The sequence below is a fragment of the Sesamum indicum genome, linkage group LG5, assembly GCF_026168435.1.
Source record: "Sesamum indicum cultivar Baizhima isolate 11 linkage group LG5, ASM2616843v1, whole genome shotgun sequence".
NCBI classification, from domain to species: Eukaryota; Viridiplantae; Streptophyta; class Magnoliopsida; order Lamiales; family Pedaliaceae; genus Sesamum; species Sesamum indicum.
In genome coordinates, this window is record NC_142661.1 from 16,260,018 (window position 1) to 16,278,798 (window position 18,781).

At 36.0% G+C, this 18,781-nt stretch overlaps 3 protein-coding genes across 6 annotated transcripts; all 3 read right to left on the reverse strand.

Moving 5' to 3' along the window:
* Positions 1-298: 298 nt before the first annotated feature.
* On the reverse strand, positions 299-3,548 carry LOC105161851 (uncharacterized). The gene is made up of 4 exons (XM_011079678.3): positions 3,387-3,548; positions 3,152-3,258; positions 659-737; positions 299-574 (listed from the first exon to the last, which is right to left on the reverse strand). The coding sequence occupies exons 1-4, from the start codon at positions 3,387-3,389 to the stop codon at positions 527-529; spliced, it is 237 nt and encodes a 78-aa protein (XP_011077980.1). The 5' UTR covers positions 3,390-3,548; the 3' UTR covers positions 299-526.
* A 1,406-nt stretch (positions 3,549-4,954) lies between these two features.
* On the reverse strand, positions 4,955-7,614 carry LOC105161852 (F-box/kelch-repeat protein At5g15710). Its single transcript, XM_011079679.3, has 2 exons — positions 7,274-7,614; positions 4,955-6,967 (listed from the first exon to the last, which is right to left on the reverse strand). The coding sequence occupies exon 2, from the start codon at positions 6,719-6,721 to the stop codon at positions 5,462-5,464; it is 1,260 nt and encodes a 419-aa protein (XP_011077981.1). The 5' UTR covers positions 6,722-6,967; positions 7,274-7,614; the 3' UTR covers positions 4,955-5,461.
* A 1,252-nt stretch (positions 7,615-8,866) lies between these two features.
* Positions 8,867-16,768, reverse strand: LOC105161853 (receptor-like serine/threonine-protein kinase ALE2). Of its 4 annotated transcripts, XM_011079680.3 has the most exons (15): positions 15,810-16,765; positions 14,789-14,878; positions 14,483-14,707; positions 14,266-14,400; positions 14,058-14,147; positions 13,871-13,951; positions 13,361-13,489; positions 13,105-13,266; positions 12,762-12,869; positions 12,540-12,647; positions 12,092-12,463; positions 11,708-12,004; positions 10,912-11,301; positions 10,587-10,830; positions 8,867-10,125 (listed from the first exon to the last, which is right to left on the reverse strand). In XM_011079680.3, the coding sequence occupies exons 1-15, from the start codon at positions 15,892-15,894 to the stop codon at positions 9,435-9,437; spliced, it is 3,207 nt and encodes a 1,068-aa protein (XP_011077982.1). In that variant the 5' UTR covers positions 15,895-16,765; the 3' UTR covers positions 8,867-9,434. The 4 variants fall into 4 exon arrangements, with proteins under 4 accessions (XP_011077982.1, XP_020549608.1, XP_020549609.1 ...); XM_020693949.2 differs by having other exon boundaries at positions 10,587-11,301; positions 15,810-16,768; XM_020693950.2 differs by lacking the exons at positions 14,789-14,878; positions 15,810-16,765 and having other exon boundaries at positions 10,587-11,301; positions 14,266-14,407; positions 14,483-14,624.
* Positions 16,769-18,781: the final 2,013 nt, after the last annotated feature.

Genomic DNA, 18,781 nt, shown 5'->3' on the forward strand with positions numbered 1-18,781 from the left:
TCATTTCCTTTTATCTCAATAAGAGAAAATGAGATGGAAAGAGTTCGGATGAGATTAGATATTTTTATTGAGTATGTGGGTGGATATGAAATAAGAATGTAATTGCGATAGCAAAAGTGATGTGTGAATAGTATTAGGCTAGGTAATGTAATATGTTAAGAAAAGTAAGATGGATTTTTGAGATAATTGTCGGAAGGAGTGAAATGAGATGTATATTGCAAGCAAGCGCAACCTAAATATCTTCAATGCTTCAACCAATAACCCTAACGCAAGCACATGTACATTGTAATTTCCAAAATTAGATGGTAAAACTTTGAACTTCAGAAACTTCACTGGATCAAAACTTTTAGGATTCCAAGTTAAAGGGCAAGATATTGATATTTCAATTCTTCTAGCATCAGTCTAAGTCCCATAAATTACTTAATGAAAGTTGGCATCAATACTTTGGATCCAAGCTCAGTTTAGGCTCACAAAGGGTACGAGCATGTTAAACTCGACCAATCTTGCCCTATTTGACAGTAAGAACTCAAACATAGACGCCAGAGGAGAGTAGCAAGAATAAAGATCCAAAACCCTGCGGAAAGGACAAAAGAGTTGTCACTTACCAGTCAAAATGATAAACTAACGGGCGAAATCAGGATGTAAACAATTAGCGTACCAAGAATACAGATGCAACAGCACCGGTAGTCAGTTCCTTTGCAAGACTGCGGTTTTTCCTGGAGGAAGTAGCTTCATAGCTGCAGCAACAAAGCATAAATAAGCACAATACTTATGAACATTATCATGCAATCTTTACTGTAACATCATCGTCAAATATGTTTGAACGCCATATTCAGTTTACTGTATGGGAAGTTAAGAACTTGAGGTGGATGCAAAAAGCTCCAGGTATATTTTTACTTGAATACTACTAAGTATGGCTAATTTGGTTGGATATGAACACAGGACTTACCACAATGCTCATACCTAATTGGTCATGTTCAAGGATCATGTTTCACAAACCTCAAGGTCTAGATGATCCCATTTCATAGTGCACTCAGTGATGTCTTAGCCACTGATTTATGGAGTTAGATCATGATTTAATTGCCAATGCATGTAAAGATATTACTGCATCCACTATTTAAACTATGTGGATAAACAGATAAGTTGAGATAACCAAAACTTTGCATATAGTCGTAAACACAGAATTTAGGTCAAAGATAAAAAGTGGAAAAGTGTAGACATTATCTCACATAGGCAAATTAAACACAGTAAACATGGTTCTTATATGTCTCAAAACGTCGAGCACATGGGGCACGAGTTGCAGCCACGCTGAGAACTTCCCACATCAACAGAAAAGGACTTAGAATATTTCCTAGTTCCAGTTCTTTTCTATGACTTTAGAGTGGCTTCTCCAAACACAACAATTTGGGCAGGTGCTCAAATTGACGAGTGAATGACATTAAATTGATTCTGTCATATCCAATGCAATTAAATTTGCTGCAATAACTCTACCCTCCATCCAACAATATTTCCAATCTTCTTTCACACCCTCCAAAGAAAAAGTTTTTCCCACAAACAATACACCAATACCTAAAGTAGCAGATTAGGTTCTGGTGATTGGTGGGATAGGAAAGTGGAGACATATCCTCTCAAATATATTACCCGGTAACAATCTTTAGTATCTCAAATCAATTAAAAGTTGAGAGCGTGGTGGAACAGGGAATGCAACAATAATTTGTGGTAGCTTCTTGCTGCCAGATAGTAGAGCATCAATAGGCAGAGAAGCAACCTTGCACAAATGAATACTCTTGCTTAAGTTGGAGAAAAGGGTGAAGGTGAGAGAAAGCGCTGATGAAGGATGGCGATGATGGGATAATCAATGGGGCAGATAAGGATAAGAAGCAAGAGAACATTTGGAAAAATTAGAATGGCTAGTTAATGATCATATTTTAGAGTCTTTTTTCTCCCTTCCAAAACTTTTGCCGCCAGGGAAAGAGAAATTTTCAAGAATGTTGTACTGCCAAGGTAGAAGCTTTGCTAATTTGTATTATTATTGCATGTCTTACCATGAGGACAAGAATGTGTTATCTTTTCCTGCCTGTCAAGTACTATATCTATCTTATATCCATTTCTGAACATGGACTTAGAGCATCTCAAACAAATAAAGGAAAAGGAAAAATCCAATTTCCCTGCCCTTCCGGCCAGTATACTTCTAAACAGTTAATTACTTAAAACAAAAGGCTCAACAAATGGTAGCTTTTGTCCTGAATAGCTGAATTCAATCCAGGTAGAGAAGCAGATGATGAAACATGTTTCAAAAGAACTTGTAACTGGCAGAGACTAAGCTGCAAACATCAGCTCAATCAACATAATATGCTGACAACTTTATGATAAACAAAGTTCTTTAACCACTGGAAATTGAAAGGTCCGAAACAGAACCTTTTTCTGTTAGGATTCCCTTCGCATAGATTTTACTCAGAGCCACAAAAGGCAAAAGGACACACGAAAACTCTTGTTCACACTTCCCAAAAGGAATTTGTTATTACTCTGTTTCAACAGAAGATTATTCACAGAATTACAATCAAATGACAATAACAATACGGGTCCCAACTCCTAAGAGACCCCTGCTAACAAGTTTTTTGGTTTCTGGAGCTATTGTATAATAGGACCCAACTGACATAATATTTCATTTCCTTTATCAGCAATCACATAACAAAAGAAGGGAAAGATGAAATCAAATCATTATTGGACATGCTGAAATCAAGCATCCAGAGCATGAAACTGTGATCTCAATTCTAACAGCAACGGTTAGAATGAATTCAAAAAGTTCCTAACACTATCAGAAGTCAGAACAGAAAAAAACAGCATTACCTATGATACACCCATCCCATCACCAATGCTTAAGAGGAACACATAGGCTATAAAATTCCTCGTATAAACTGGAAAAAATTCATGTTTCAAAGAAACTTTACAGTTACAATCAAATCCTGCATCACTTAATTCCTTTATCCACATCACTGAAGTGGGCCTCTAACTGATCATCGTTCCACTTATTTGCAATCAGGAATTAAGTCCTTATAGCCTACTCTTTTAGATCCAAATTCGATAAGCAATGAGATAACACACAAAATCAATCACAATTGGAGCAATTAATACTTAGAAAATAACTTACATGAAGAATGAAGCGGTGACAATGAGGCCGATGGCGAGCATGAACACGGCGAGGGTCGGGTACCACGAATCTGGAACTGGGCTTGAGATCGGTTTCACTGACTGAGCCTATTTGGAAAAAAAATCAAAAATCAAAAATAAATGAGAGATTTCAAACAGTTACATTAAACCAACATACATAATAAATGTTAAAGAAAAATCAAAATCGAGATCAAAAGGGAAGAACTTGTTGGTACCATTTCTCGTGAGGGTTTACGAGAGTAGATCTTCAGCTCTTCCGTTTACTCTGTTTCTGAGTTCTTAGGTATCCAACCCTTCGGTAAAGGCAAAGACGGCAGTGTTTGGAAACTGAAAACGGGTTTTATGGAGAACGTTTTCATGGGACTTTGATAATCTTTAATTAATGTGGAAATTTGTTGCACATGCCCCTCTTAAATGTATTATTTATACTATTTATTAAAGTTTAAAATCTTAATTTGATTGACAAAATGTGGACTAATTAAAGTAAATTTAAATATATTTATTATTTTTTTATATCTATAAAATAGGATGATTCAAAGAAGTTCAAATCGTTCAACATGAAAAAGAAAGTAAAATCGCAAAAAGTATAGAGTAACGCAAGGCTCGAAAGTGCTCCCACGAAGAGCAGTTTGGAAAAGGGCTTAGGATGCCTTAAAAAGCCCATCTGAGTAGAGCCCCTAGATAATCTCACAGAAAGTATCGCTAATAAATCCGCCTAAAAAGACTAACCAACCAAAATCCAAGGGTCTCGCAACCCCACAAGGAAGCTTAGGGTTTAGAACTTCCCATCCAAAATCAAAGCCCATGTCATGTGAGGCCACAGGTAGCTTAGATGGCATCCATATATGACCTATGAAAACACACCTCCTAAAATCAAATAATGACTATGCAAGTACATGTGGCGCCTCCAAAAGAAAGTAACCTTTAAATCCTAAAAATTTAGATTACAGCGGAGGAAAGATATTTTTTCAACTACCTTATCAAAATTTGCGAAGATATCTTCTACAAAATATACTGTCATTCGCAGCGAACTCCAACAACCCCTGAGCATTATTGGTCTCTAACCGTCAATAGATAACCTTCCATCGACAAATCCGTGTAATCCTCCACCAACTTCGTGGGGATTCGATTTTTTCCAACAGGCTGAAAGCTGCCTATAATTAAGAACTCCTGTAGCTGGAGAAGCCAAGTTTCACTTTTATACTATAACTTGCACCTTCATGCTATAATTTTGGTAGAATAACAAATTCATTTTCTTACTTGAAGTTTTACACTTTAAACATTCAATTGCAAATTCTCATTTATACTCAAGAAATGAGTAATTCCACTTTGTATTGTTCATTTGCAGTCTCTTAAATTCCTAGCACTTTATTTTAATATTTTTTAACCCAACAGGACTAGAATACCAATACTATCCATTTTCATTTTATTACAACTTTCAACTTTTTATACAAAAATTACTTGTCTAAAAACAGAAATATTTGCAAACACACCCAAGATTAGATCATAGAGCTTAAAAACAACAAATTCATAATTAATTTGAAAAAAATAGAACTATTAATTAAGTGCTTAAAAATAGATTGACAATTCTTTACTTCTTTTTAGCGAAAAGTTTACCAAACACTATGCAACATCTTCTCGGTAGTCTTATAAGCTCAAACACTTTGTAAGCTCATCTACTTGGTAGGCTTATAAGCTCTCAAACACTTTGTAAGCTCAGTTGAACCCCATCTAAATCACAAACTCAATAGAAAAGAATCCGAAAAGAAAAAAGAGAGAAAAATTGGTTTGCATACATGTTTTATAATTTATATTCAATGATCTAAGTGATACATCTGCAGACATGTTCTATAATTTATATTCAATGATCTAAGTGACACATCTGCAATCCTTTAGTAAGCAATATAAGAACAGCATATCAACAAGATTCATAGCATAACTATAAAAATGGCTCATAATGGAATTACATTGGGAGCTCCCACTTCCATTGCAGGTATTCGCCGGAACTCTAGAACTATTTTAGTAATGATCATGATCAAAGGCATTCTCCGCTTTCCAAAAGTTCCCCGCCATATCATATTGTGATATAATATACACCATCACCTATCAATACTCCCAAGCTTTAAATTTCTTACGACCGGTTACTTTACATAATACAATATCACCAGAGGTTGGCTTCAATTACCTACATGAGATGCATGTTAGTAGAGAAGCCGTTGCAAGAAACCAGAGATGATACTGATGAGTGCTCTGAATCTCTCATAATATGTTAACATATTCAGGGCTTAGATCAGTAGATCATTGAATCGAATCTTGGCTCATAGAAACAGACCTGGCTGTTGTACGATTGAAGAGCGCATCCAGCAATCCAAGACCACACCTTCTTATCCACGTCATATAGAAGGCCTTTCCCTTGGTTCCAAGAAGTGAAACATATCAAATTATCCTGTCCGAAGCATTCAAATCTTTCGGCTGATAGTCTTAAAAGGGCTCGAAAATATCTTGGTGGCATCCTGCTAACCTCAATCCAAACGAATTTCGTATGGTCGAGCTCCCAAATCTTCATACTTTGAAGTGTACTATAAAGGCCAATTCTCCCGACTAGAAACAGGCGTTTCTGGGTCCCGGCTATTAAATATCCATCCAACAGAGAGCGGGGGAACTTTGCAGGTATGTGTTCCCACTGCCCTGTGTCCAGTCGGTACATCATTAAACCAAGTGGTGAAAGAGTTTCCAAATACAACCTCGAGTCGCAAAATGCCATTTTTGAGGAGCAGAGATTTACAGCAGGCATAGTTTGGTGAAGTGACCATTTGTCGACCTTCGAGTCGTACACTTCTGTGGGCAAAGACTTGTCACCATATATATCACTAGTGGCTATAACTTTAAAAGACCGATCCTTCCGATCAACCACCATGATCAATTGTCTCTGCTGGTTATAATGCAAACTTGGCAAAGTCCTCCAAGATTGCGTTAGTGGATTACAAACTAATGTTTTAAATGTTAATCCATCCAGTCCCGAGAAACACACCAGACCCCTTGAAGAACCTACCAACCAGAAAGCCCACTGTGGTAGGAACGTGCATGGAATTCTAAACCACTGCTTCAGCGGCAAGCTAAACACAGAACATTGAGGAGTCTGTGAATTTTTCCAATATGTGAGAAGGCACGGTCCATGGGACGGCACTTGTGAATGAAACTTCAAAAAGCTATTGTCTTGCAAAATTGAATTCCATCGTTTGCAGACAGAGCGGAGCCTAAATATCATGAATGGCGGAACTCTTGCCAAGATTTCATTCAACAAATCCTCAGGCAACATGGCCCATATATTATCCTCCATATGAATATCCGGTTGGACATATTTAGTAAATGTCGCCACAGTTTCTTCATCTAAACCCCGTGGTTTGGTTTTAATTACCTTCTGCCTGGAAGGGCTTGTATTCCTCGAGCCCATTCGACCAAGTGGACTAGTATTCCTAGATCCACCACCCCCAAAACTCGCTTGCCGGTGAAAATTTTCCTCCTCAGAAAAAGAACCACTTCTTACCATACTGGATATCAATGTTCTAGACCCAGATTCAGAAGCTTACCCCATTTCAACCATTGTTTAACACTGAAAACCCAATGCCAATTCTTACTCTAAGATCAGGCAAACCGTAGTTAGTCCCATTGCAACCAAGATAATTGGAATCTTTGGGAAATTATTCAAGCTTACTCACATGAAAACCCCATCTCTATAATCAGAGAATTTCATAACCCGATACTATTTTTAGACCCAACAATCAACTGCAACCTCCTGTTACATGTAAAAATAAGCCAATAGATTAGAAAATCAACCTATTCAAGAAGTATGCAATCAGATGAACCAAAAAAAAAACCCATCTACTTGGACAATGTAAATCATCAAAACCAAATGGGCAGATACTTCTCAAAACTTCCAAGTCGACAGATTACTCTCTTACCACCCGGATCCAATTCCAATACTTCCCAAGTGGCTAACAAAACCAGTTGAGCAAGAAAGACTGAATCCTTGATGCAAAAACCAACAAGAAAAAACCCAAAAAAAATCAAAACAAGGCGCAATGAGTCCGAGATGGGTTACCTTATCTACTGAATTGCTAGAACTCAGGATAGCAGATTTCTTCACAATCACAAAATTTCCTTCTTCTCGATATGGGTTCTTGGAGCTCAATCCTCAAACACAACCCGCCACTTGCTCTGACTTGTCTATTGTTTGTTCTACACACTCATTCTCGAATCAAACTGCGTACGGACATGGGCATCTATCCTTCTTCGGGAGTAGTTCTCACCCGCATTTGCTTACTTGTGTTTCAATCTTTTGCCGGTGAGAAGAGCAAATGGTTTGTTCGCAAGAAAAGACAAAAAGAAGAAAATGGTGTAGAGAGAGAGAGAGAGGAAGACACGGAGACGGAGGGAGCGATTCGATGAGACTTAGTGGGCCTGCACTCGGACCTTATTAACCAATTGTTGTTTTCCAATTTTATATATTTAATAAAAAATAACTGTAAAACATTAATATATTACCCATCGAATTGAAATTTTTATTTTAAATTATATTGCATCTCTCACTTATATATCATATATATATTTTATATGTATAGAAATTACAATATATATTTTAAGATAAACTATAGAGAGTTCTCTGAATATTTATCATAATTATAAATACCATCTTATTTTATGAGAAATTATAAGTACTTTCTAAAAAAATAGGTTGTTACGACAATGAGATATTTGTTACGACCATTAATTTCAAATAGTACTTATAATTTTTCAACAATGAGGAACATTTATAATTTATAATAAATTTTAGAGAAGCTCGTTGTAATTTCTTCTAAAAAAAATTATATACGTAATATATAAATTTTAAATAAAATAGAAAATACAATAAAATTTAGAATAAAAAATCCAATCCCTAATAACATGGGATTTTATACTCATAATCTCATATTTTGTGCGTTAAAATTAACTAATAACAGAGTGTTTGAGTGAGCTTACAAGCTCTTAAAAATATGTTATAAGATGTTTAAAAGTTTATAAGATTTTCAAAAGTGTTTAGAGTTTTATATAACTTAAAAATAAGATGTTATGATCTTATAATTTTTTTTTTAAAAAAAGAAAATTTCCGACTATTGATTGCAAAATTGTCGTTACTAATATCTTTTAAACTTCATAATTTTTCTGTTATTCAAATATTTTAAAAATTCATATTTAAAACAAAATTTGATATTTTATAAATTTTAAAAAATATTTTACCAAATATACGAATGAGTTTGAAAATCAAACCACACATGGGATTCTTAGATGGGAATGAAATATTTCCAAATAAACTTTTTGATATTTGACGTAATTATACGTAATTTTCTTGAAGTTTAGTATAATTAAAGATAGATCCTATTGGATTTGAAAAATTACATCTAGCACACTTTTAGTTAGTCAAAATACTGAATTTATTAATATTAACAAAAATACCTCGCAAAAAATTTTGAGCCCAAACCGTCGGGCAGTCGCGATGAAACATCAAAATTAAATCAAAAGAGCTACATGTTACATGGGATAATCAAATGCAATGAAAAAACAGTAGTATATGTTATTATTATCTTATCATCAAGACATCTTAGCATTACATAGGCAAATCCCATCGTAATTAATTGAAAGTAAACGGATAAGAACGTAAAATCAATTGCGCGTATTTGAATAAAGATGAAGACAATGAGAGTTAATACAACCCAGAAATAGTTTGATCATACATATATAGTAGTTTCCGCATTTTGCCCTACGATGTTAGGGCATTCCGACTCAGTGTTTCACAAGTACTTACGTAGATATCGTAAAATTTCTCGCTACAGATATGCGTACGTAATAGTTTTGCAATGAGGAATGCATCTTTGCATGAGTTGCATATCCTCCTTTCTAGAAATGGATAATAGGTACAATATTTTCTGTACATTTAGATTACACAAAGAATACAATCAATCAACAACTTGCGCGAAATTGAGGTAGCAGAGGGATTGTACGTCGAAGCATACCTTCTACTGCAATCTGGGCAACGGTAGCCCAATTCAGCATCTTCCCCAACAACTCTCGGCTGAGCATGCTCGTGTACTAGCAACTGTGCTCACCTGCTTAGACCTCATCCGCGTTCCCAACTCTAAGTGTAGAACGATCTTACCGGTTGGCAATATTTCACTGTTTTCTTGCACTAACAACATCCAGAAAACTGCAAGATTTAAGCATCCATGCTAATGAGATCCAGGCCAGAGTTTGAACAGCACCCCATGCTCACTCACGCTGCCCCCAGATAACCGTCTCATCTTCTTCCATAGTGGCTTTGCTCTGGCCGTTCTCAAAGGTCCCGAGCTAGAATGCCTCCTAAAAGACTCAGAGTCTTGTGTGCCGAATTTTGCAGAGGAACTCAATAGCTCAGACATAGAAAGATCTCTCTCAATGTCGAGCTGATAATCATAGTCAGAGACTGTCGATGGAGATAGTAAAGGAGCTGGCAGCTGGTCTGAGTCTCTATTATTCTTAGCTTCCACAACTATAGACAAATTCTCATGGCTAGAACTTCTAGACAGCAGTTCTTTCGTTTCATCACTCTCGCTACACACCAGTTTTAAGGCCTGAACCACCTCACCCATAAACGGCCTCTGTGATACCTCTGGCTGAACGCACATTGAAGCAATAGCAGCTACTTTTGCTATACTATCATAAGGGAAATCAGGTCCCAAGGATTGGTCAATGATCGACTCCAAACCTTCCCTACTTGTTAGGAGCGGACGTGCCCAAGAAACTAAATTTTCTTGACCAGGTGGCTGAGACATGTCTACTGGTTTCCTTCCAGTGAGGAGTTCCAGAAGGACTACGCCGTAGCTGTAAACATCACTTTTCACGAGAAGATGTCCGGTCATTGCATATTCTGGAGCCACATACCTTGTATGATAGTTGAGGACAAAGATTGGAAAATGAGTGATTCATTAGAAAGCATCACATGCGTTGCACGTGTAATAACATGAGTCTCGAGGAGAATATAACAATTATTAATTATGCTCTCGGATTTTAACTTTATACATACTTCTAATATTTAACCATTCTTGACATAATTATATTGTTGAAAATATTTATCTCCTTATCTTACGTATATTGACCTTCTTAACGTTCTTTTCAGTAATGTTGACACTTGTTGGGATGTTTACAGTAAGCTTCTAGTGAACTAAAAATTCCCTTAAAAACGTTTAAAGTCTCTTCAAGCAATATTAATTTTGGTGAAATATTATTTGCCGTCAAGGTTAGAAAAAGAAGAAGAGATGCTAATTGTAAGGAAAGGAAATTTATTGTAAGCTTAGGTAACAGCAAAATTCAATAACTAGCTATGAGAGAGGAAAGAGGTCTACCCGAAGGTTCCCATGACGCGGGTTGAGATATGTCTGTTCTCCTCATCCAATGCGGCACGTGCTAAACCGAAATCAGATACTTTTGGCGTAAAATCATCTTCTAATAAGATGTTGCTGGCCTTGAAGTCTCTGTGGATGACACGGGGGCTTGAATCTTCATGCAGATAGGCCAGAGCTCTAGCTGCTCCGAGTGCAATCTTTAGCCGAGCACTCCAGTCAAGCGGAGATCTTTCTTTGTCAGAGCCTGAAGACAAGTAGACGAATATCATGTATTTGCAGGGGAGTGGGGGTGGCAGGCAGTAACCGAAGAGCCAAAAGTTCTTACCATGTAAATGAGATTCTACGCTACCATTTGGTATTAGTTCATAAACTAAGCAGCGTGTGCGATCCTCTACGCATATACCAATAAGCTTGACCAAATTTCTGTGATGAAGTCGGCTGAGCATCTCAACTTCAGCCAAGAATTCACGACCACCTTGTTGGTCATATCTTTTGAGTAGCTTCACTGCAACTTTAGTCCCATCTTCAAGCACACCACTAAAAACACGGCCAAAGCCACCTTCGCCAAGTATTCTTGTCTCGTTGAAGAAATCAGTTGCTCTCTCTATATCACTTGAACTAAATGTCTTTGCAGAGCCCGTATAAGCTGCAATGCTTGAACCTAAGGAGAATGAAGGAGAACTAGGCCCGCTTCCAACCATAGACACTGGTATCCCTGCATCATATGCATTATGTTTTCTTTTCAGCAAAGTTTTGAATTTCGAGAAATTGATATACGATTTCTAAAGGATATGAAGTAGACCTTATTGTGTCTTTGACATGTTAGAGCTGTACTAGCAATGATATTCTATTAATTTCTCTAATTTATTTTCATCTTCAGCATGAATCCTAGTGAAGCTAAATCATTTAAGCACTTCACTAGGAAGATTTCTGGATTCTGTCCTCATCAATGATTGAGTCAAATCTTAATTTTTTACAATGAAAAAAGCTTAAACTGTTTACTTATATTCGACATAGGAATATAAAATACTCTTAACATAAGAACTGTTCACGGAGCTGACCTGCATCACAGGAAGCAAAAAACAAGGAAAAAAAAACTGAAAAAGCAAAGAAGATTTTACCTGATGACTTTGCGAGGGAACCGATCATAGTGGTTGGAGTAGGGTCTGGTTGGAAACCACAGTGTCTATATCTGAAGAGCAAAAGCCATGCGACAGCAGACAGTAACAATACACCTACTAAACAAGATAAGATTATGGTGGCTAGTATGCTTCCGCTAGGCCCATGGTTATGCTGCTTCTGACTTATGTCGACCCCGAGGGGCTGCATTGTCCTTGCATTATTGTCATGACCAGGATATGGCTTACTTGATATGATGCCAATGGTCGACGGAGGTAAAGGTGGAGATGGGGGGAGACCTACCATTTGCGATATGTCAACTCGAGAAGTTGGATCAAGCTATAAACAAAAAGGTGATTTGACTTAAATAAGCCCGATCTTATTACCTGGGTATCGCACATATAATACATCATAAACACCAAACAATGAAGTTTTGATAAGCACTTGTTTATGCCAAAATCTCTGAAATGTTAAATATGCTGTAGTATCATCAAATTTTTCTCCAAGGGGCAACAAATCAATAAGGACAATGGTCTTCTCTGGATTATCTCCGGCTGCATTTGCTCCCATGATGCGAACTTGGCTTTGCTTCATAAATACTCCAGCAGCAATTTCAGCTGCTAGTTCCGTAACCAAAGGAAAGAAGGTATACAATGCTACAGTTAGGCGGAGGCCCACTTGTATTGGCAACACGCAGAGACAAAGAGATTCAGCCGGACCATACGTTAATGGCTCGGTGCATGTTAGGGGGGCGCAATCTGTCAAATTACATAAAAAAGTTGATTTTACATAATCAAATCGAAAGACATATAGCAGAGAATTATGTATATCGACCTTTATGTGGAGGTGGAGGTGGTAGTGCTTGCAACGGAGGCGACAGCGGCATTTTGGGACTTCTTGGTGATGACCCAGAGGGAAACTTTTTGGGGGAGAGAGGGGGAACTTGCAGGGCAAAAAATGTTCATGTGTAAGTACAAAGAACTAAACTGAAAATAAAACTTGAAGGCATTTCTCTACTTCATTGCTCCTGGACAGAAAGAAGAGATACACTCTTACTTTTAGCTTGCCAAGATGGAGGTACTGGAGGTGGAGCTGGTACAGGAGGATAATTATTATCTGAAGAAGGAATTGGGGAAGCAATCGGGGATGCAGATGCAGATGAGCCTGTCAAGTATTAAAAACATTATAGTAAAAATACATCGAATAAAAACAGATGCATGCACCCACGGACTGCACATCATTTTATACAAGATTAGCCTTTTGTATCTGATTTGTACAACAAAAAGTAGCTCAAAGGAATGAAGGATGGAATATTGAAAGTAAAGCAGGAATGATATGTTTATTTATGCAACTTCCTTAAACAATCAGATAAAAGATGAACTTTCAAGAGAGAAAAAACCTGTGGTTGGAGGAATCACATGTGACAATGGGGCAGGAGTAATCATATAGACCTTTGCATGATGCTGCTTTATTGGGGAATGAAACTCTGGAGTTGACTTTGAAAATCGATGAGGAGGGGGAGCATTATCAGGGTGCCCCAAGGAGTTGCTTGCAGTAGGAGCTGAAGCAGCAGAAAGCATAACAACGTTACTCATGTCTCTATTGCTTTATGACAGCATATGGTGAGGAATGTAACATAAAAGTTTCCAACAAACCTTCGGTTGGGGACTGGCTTACAGGTGCAGAATGATGGGCAGTTTTATTTGCCGGTGCTGCAACTGGCGTAGCAGCTGTTTTCTTACTTATGCTTGGAGGACGTGCCAACACAGGAGAAGCATTTCGTTCTACCAGAAAACAACAGGATACATAGAACGATCAGAAACATTGGCATAATAAATGCATTATATCTCTTAGAAAAGAATTTCAGTAGCTACAATGATAAGGTCAATACACAATCACAGAATTTGCGACATGCAGTATTGGAAAACATTTTTGTGGCAACTGTTCATCGTAGTGAAGAGAGGGAAAGCTTCATCATTTATATATTCCAATCTCACTATCCTATCAACTATTCTCATCCAAGATGCTCTATCTGATACTATCAGAGAATTGCACTTCACATAGATAAATGACAACGAAGGGTTATTGTTCTAAATAAAATCAAGCAAACATTTCTCGGACATCAACACTTCTTCAACCAAATCAAGCATCCTTTGAAGCATCACCTGGAGGACTGGCTGGAGGTTCATTTAGAATTGGTGTGACAGGTGGAAAATTTCCGGGCAATGCTGGACGTGTAGACCCATCTGGCATGATAAAACCAACACAGAGAGATGGTCATGATCTGGTAGTTGTTGCCTGAACATTTAGTCAAATGACATTTACTATGCAAATACAAGGGAAAAGGCATACCAGGAGGAAGAGAAGGTGGTTGGTCTGCCAAAACTGAGTGAGAGGGTGGTGGAGATTCCGGCTTTCCCATAGGAGCATGCAGATTTGGTGCTGCATTTCAAATTGTTTTACTTCAGAGATGAACCTGACATGAGAGAAACAAAAAGAAAAGAAGAAAACAAAGAAAATTCTCAGTAAGATCAGGACAGAGTTCTCAACTTTCAACTACCTGGGGCAATTTCAGATTGAGGAGGACTATTAACAGGTGCTTTAGTTTGATGAGATTTTGGCGGCATCAATTCCGGCATTCTTGGGTGCGTTTGCTTGCTTGATGATGAGCTGCTTGAAGGTGATGTGAGAGATGCTGCGTACTGAAAATCTAAGTCAATTTGAACTATTTATATGCTGATAGAGACGACGTACCCATTCTTGTTACAACGACCTACCCGGAGCTTGTGCTGTAAATGGAGGGTGGTCAGAATGCTGAGGCCCCTCTGGAGAAGGAATGGGTGGCCTTGATGGAGCAGAGTTCTGAGTAGGTGTTGGTAGTGGAACAGAAAGATTTGGAGGTGATGTTAAAGGACTGGGAGACGTGGAAGACGGGAGATCATTTGGTGTTTGAGGAACTGGTGCAGATGTGAATGGAGCCATCACGATTGGAGGCTGCAAACCTGTCCATAATCACTAACCAATTAACATAAACTCAATTACGAAATTAAAATAACTGTATCCAATGAACCCTGGCACAGTACCATTGGGTTGAGGTACTGGAGTAGGCGCAGCAGTGATGAACACATCAAAGTTATACATATGGCCTGGTATTCCTACTCCGGTAGGAGGAACTGCAGAAACAGAAGACAGAGATGGGGATAAGCTGTGCCCAGAATTGGTAGATTACTTAAAGAATCTTCACAAAAAATACAATTATACAATAGTTGCGATCAGAAGCAACAAATTTAGTGATAGCTATCATTGGACAACTAGTAATCAATTTACTTGACGGCCTCTTTAGTTCATAACATAAGCATATCTAATAAGAAGCAGATTTTTATTGCCTTACGAGAAGCAGACTTCAGTTGTCAACTTGGAAATGGACTAGCGGCAAACCTTTTGCACCGGGGAGGAGATAAAATAAACAGCTCATATATAGACACCAATACAGCATTTTTTATCTCAAAACTTAGTAACTGATTAGGAATAAACAAACATCTGCCGGTCATAGGAGCCATATGATAAATTCAAGTCCCCAACTAGCCAATGAACAATGCAGCCCAGTAGAATCTTTCATTTGTTAGATAGAGCTTAAGCTAATGAAAATCCGTCAGAAATCAACGGCATAGTTACTACACTAGTTCAAATCCTGTCTAATCATTTGTTTGGATCTTAACCTATGAATAATTCTAACATGAAACTTAAGCAAAACTCCAATTTTGCAGAAGAGTCTAGAAAGTTCATATTCTTGTAGATTAACAAACCTGGGAAACAAGAAAGTTTCAACCCAGTATAATAATTAGTATTAACTGTTGCATTGCATCAGTTGATTAGCTTATTGACTTCACAAATCTGCTAATTCACAAATCATAGTTCGTCCCGTCGTCCTAACAATTTCAGCTGAACAAGAACCATTCTCATTTACTTACATGAGCACCTTAACATTGCCTACATTCAAATTCTAACAGCCACCAGCTTTAAAAAACTGGAACAGCTGCTGATTTGTCTGTAAATCAAACAGTATATTTACATCCAAGAACAAAATCCAAAGCAAAGAATTACCAGCAGATCCTTGAACCAGCAACGAACAAACAACGGCGCAGACATTAAGCACCAATCCAAGAACTTGCAGCATCATCACTTCCATCCCACATAAAACAGAAACCAATCTCAAGAAACCCCTCAACTCAGTCTCAGTGCGGACATTGTAGATCACAGAATCAAAACAAGCAAAAGAAAAAGAAGAGGAGGACCCAGAAATCCTTCCTTTACAGTGACTCAAATCACTCAGACAAATTCAAGAAAAGGGGTTAGATCAAAGACGGAGACCCAACAAACAGAAAGAGTGAGAGGCAAGCAATAAACAAGAAATAAGGACATTGGTTCCTTAAAAAGCCCAAAAATGAGGTTGGTGCCATGAAACGAAGCATGCGTGAAGGAAGAAAGATCAATCTTTTTCCTCTGATGAAAGGGGTAGAAAGAATAAGAGAACAAGAACAATAATAATAAGTTGTGTGAATAATTCTGGCAGAAGTGAGAGTGAGAGATTGGCATGTTCTTGCAGTTGTACATTACTGATTACACAACACAACAAACAACCCGTTTCCACTGACATGTGAGCAATTAAGCACTGGTTTGGTGTGTGTATTAAAAGCTAAGCAGCTATCTTTTGCTGTCCGAAAAGAACAACAAAACAAAAACAATTCTTACAACTAGAAAGTGCTAACAACTGGTAAAACAAAACAGCAACAGACAGCCAACTTCCTTTGTTTTTTCATATTTTCAATGTTCAAGAATCTGCCAAAAGTACCTCATTTTTTGCATATATTTTCACAAAACACACCGTTCAACGTATCTCAACTTAATTTTATTTATCTATACAAAATATAAAATCAAACATACTGAAAACACTCAAACACACGGATAAATTTTGTTAATTTTTCTTTCTCTATATCTACAAAAACAAAGAAAAATAGGTAAAAATTAAAACAAAAAAAGCCCATTTTTGTGTTTGCATCTAAAAGTGTATCCCCCTCTTTTTCACCTTATAATTATTTTATTATATATATATGTATATATTTCTTTAGGGTTGATAGAATCAGAGAGGACATTTCATTAACAAATGTTGTGGCAAATGCAATTAATCAGCATTCAATGAGATAGGGGCCTGAAGCTACAAGCCACATTTAATTCTTTTGAAATAATATTTTCTTTTCCTATTGGTTTATGCAATTTTTATTGCAAGAAATCAAATTGGTATTTCAATTCTTTTAATTTATATATACCACTATTATATTCTTGTGTTTGATACTAATTTATTGTTTTCCTCAAAATATAATTTGCATGTCACTATATTTATTTATTTATCAATTAAAATTATAACAAATAAATGTACGTCTATTTAATTTATTAATGAAAAAATGTTGATGAAATTGGAAAAGAAGAATTTCGTGCGTAATTGAAAACTGACATAATAACGCTCGAGTTGAAAATCACATATTATTTTTTTAAATAAATTAATTACAATCAAATCATAATCTAAATTACTGCCAACTGTAATAATAATATATCAAGTATCCGTATCTTCATAACTAATCAACAACTATTTTTAAAAATAGACTGATAATTATAAAATAACAAATTTTATATTAATAAAATTTAAAACCCACAATACTTTATAGTCGTGAATCTCAATTTTATCAACTAAATTAGATTTACAGACGGACAAAGTTCCCACACCAATTATATAACCGGCCACGATTTCTTTTTATCTAGAATTAAAAAAAAATCATAATATAGATAGAAAAATAGGAAGTTAATTTTTTAGTAGTTAAGTGGGGAATCAATCACTTTTTGTCGAGAGAGAATACATACTTTTTTTTTTTAAAAAAAAGGAGTACTTTTTTAATTATATATTATTGGTATATATATATATATATATAATTAAAATATAAAAGTTGTCTGCTCCGCTGATCCCATAAATTTAGATGTTGATGTGTTGCACGTGTCCACTGGAATTTGACAACTCACCCAATTTTTTTAATACTAAATTACATAACCATCCCTTAAAATTAGGGTAATTATATTTGTACCATTTTATCTTTTATAAAATTATAAGAGGGCGTTGGTAAGCTTTTCGATAAATTACAGCTATTTTTTCCAATATTTAACATAATTATAAATATTTTATTATTATTTAAAAAATTATAAAATCTTTTTTAAATAAAAAATAATTATGCAACTCATAAAATGGTGAAATGAAACTACTACTTTACCCTTGTTGAGTTTTTTATTTTTCTAAAATATTTTTAAAAAATATAAGAGCAAGTAAAGTAAACAATCCATTCAAGCATATTAGTCCGTAAGAATATTTTAGAAAGTTTTAGAAAATACATAAAATTATAATTCATAATGGCACTTTGGTCCGTTTACCATAAAATTTGGACGAAAACCTGACGAGAACTAATGAAATGAACACATTATTAGACGGACATTAAAATAAGAAAAATATTTAAAAGTTTTTTAATAACGAAAAAATACTTATAATTATGTCAAACATCGTATGAGGTGGTTGCAATTTACGCTGTAAGTCGACTAAAGGGGTGTTTGAGTAAGTTATTGTTCTTGAAGAGGTGTTGATATAAATCACAACTACAATTTTAGTAGGTGCATTGTAATTTTTTAAAGAATAGGGTATAGTTATATATTTAAATTTAGAGTCCGTTTGTCTAAACTTATTTAAAATATTTTATAAATTTGTACATCTTATAAGATGTTTTAAGAACTTAAAAATTATTGAATTTTATTTTAAAAAATAAGCTCTTAAAGTATTTTGATAAATAATATTTCAGAACTTATAAAATTTTAGAGTGTTTTACATAATAAGCTTTTCACAATGTAATAATGACCGCAAAAAATAATCAACTTAGAATCCGAGACCATATAAATACACATTCTTGCTTTGAAGGGAGAAACATCGATTACGCGCAAGGGTAAAAATGAAATCTTACTATATATAATTGAAAAAGGGTGAA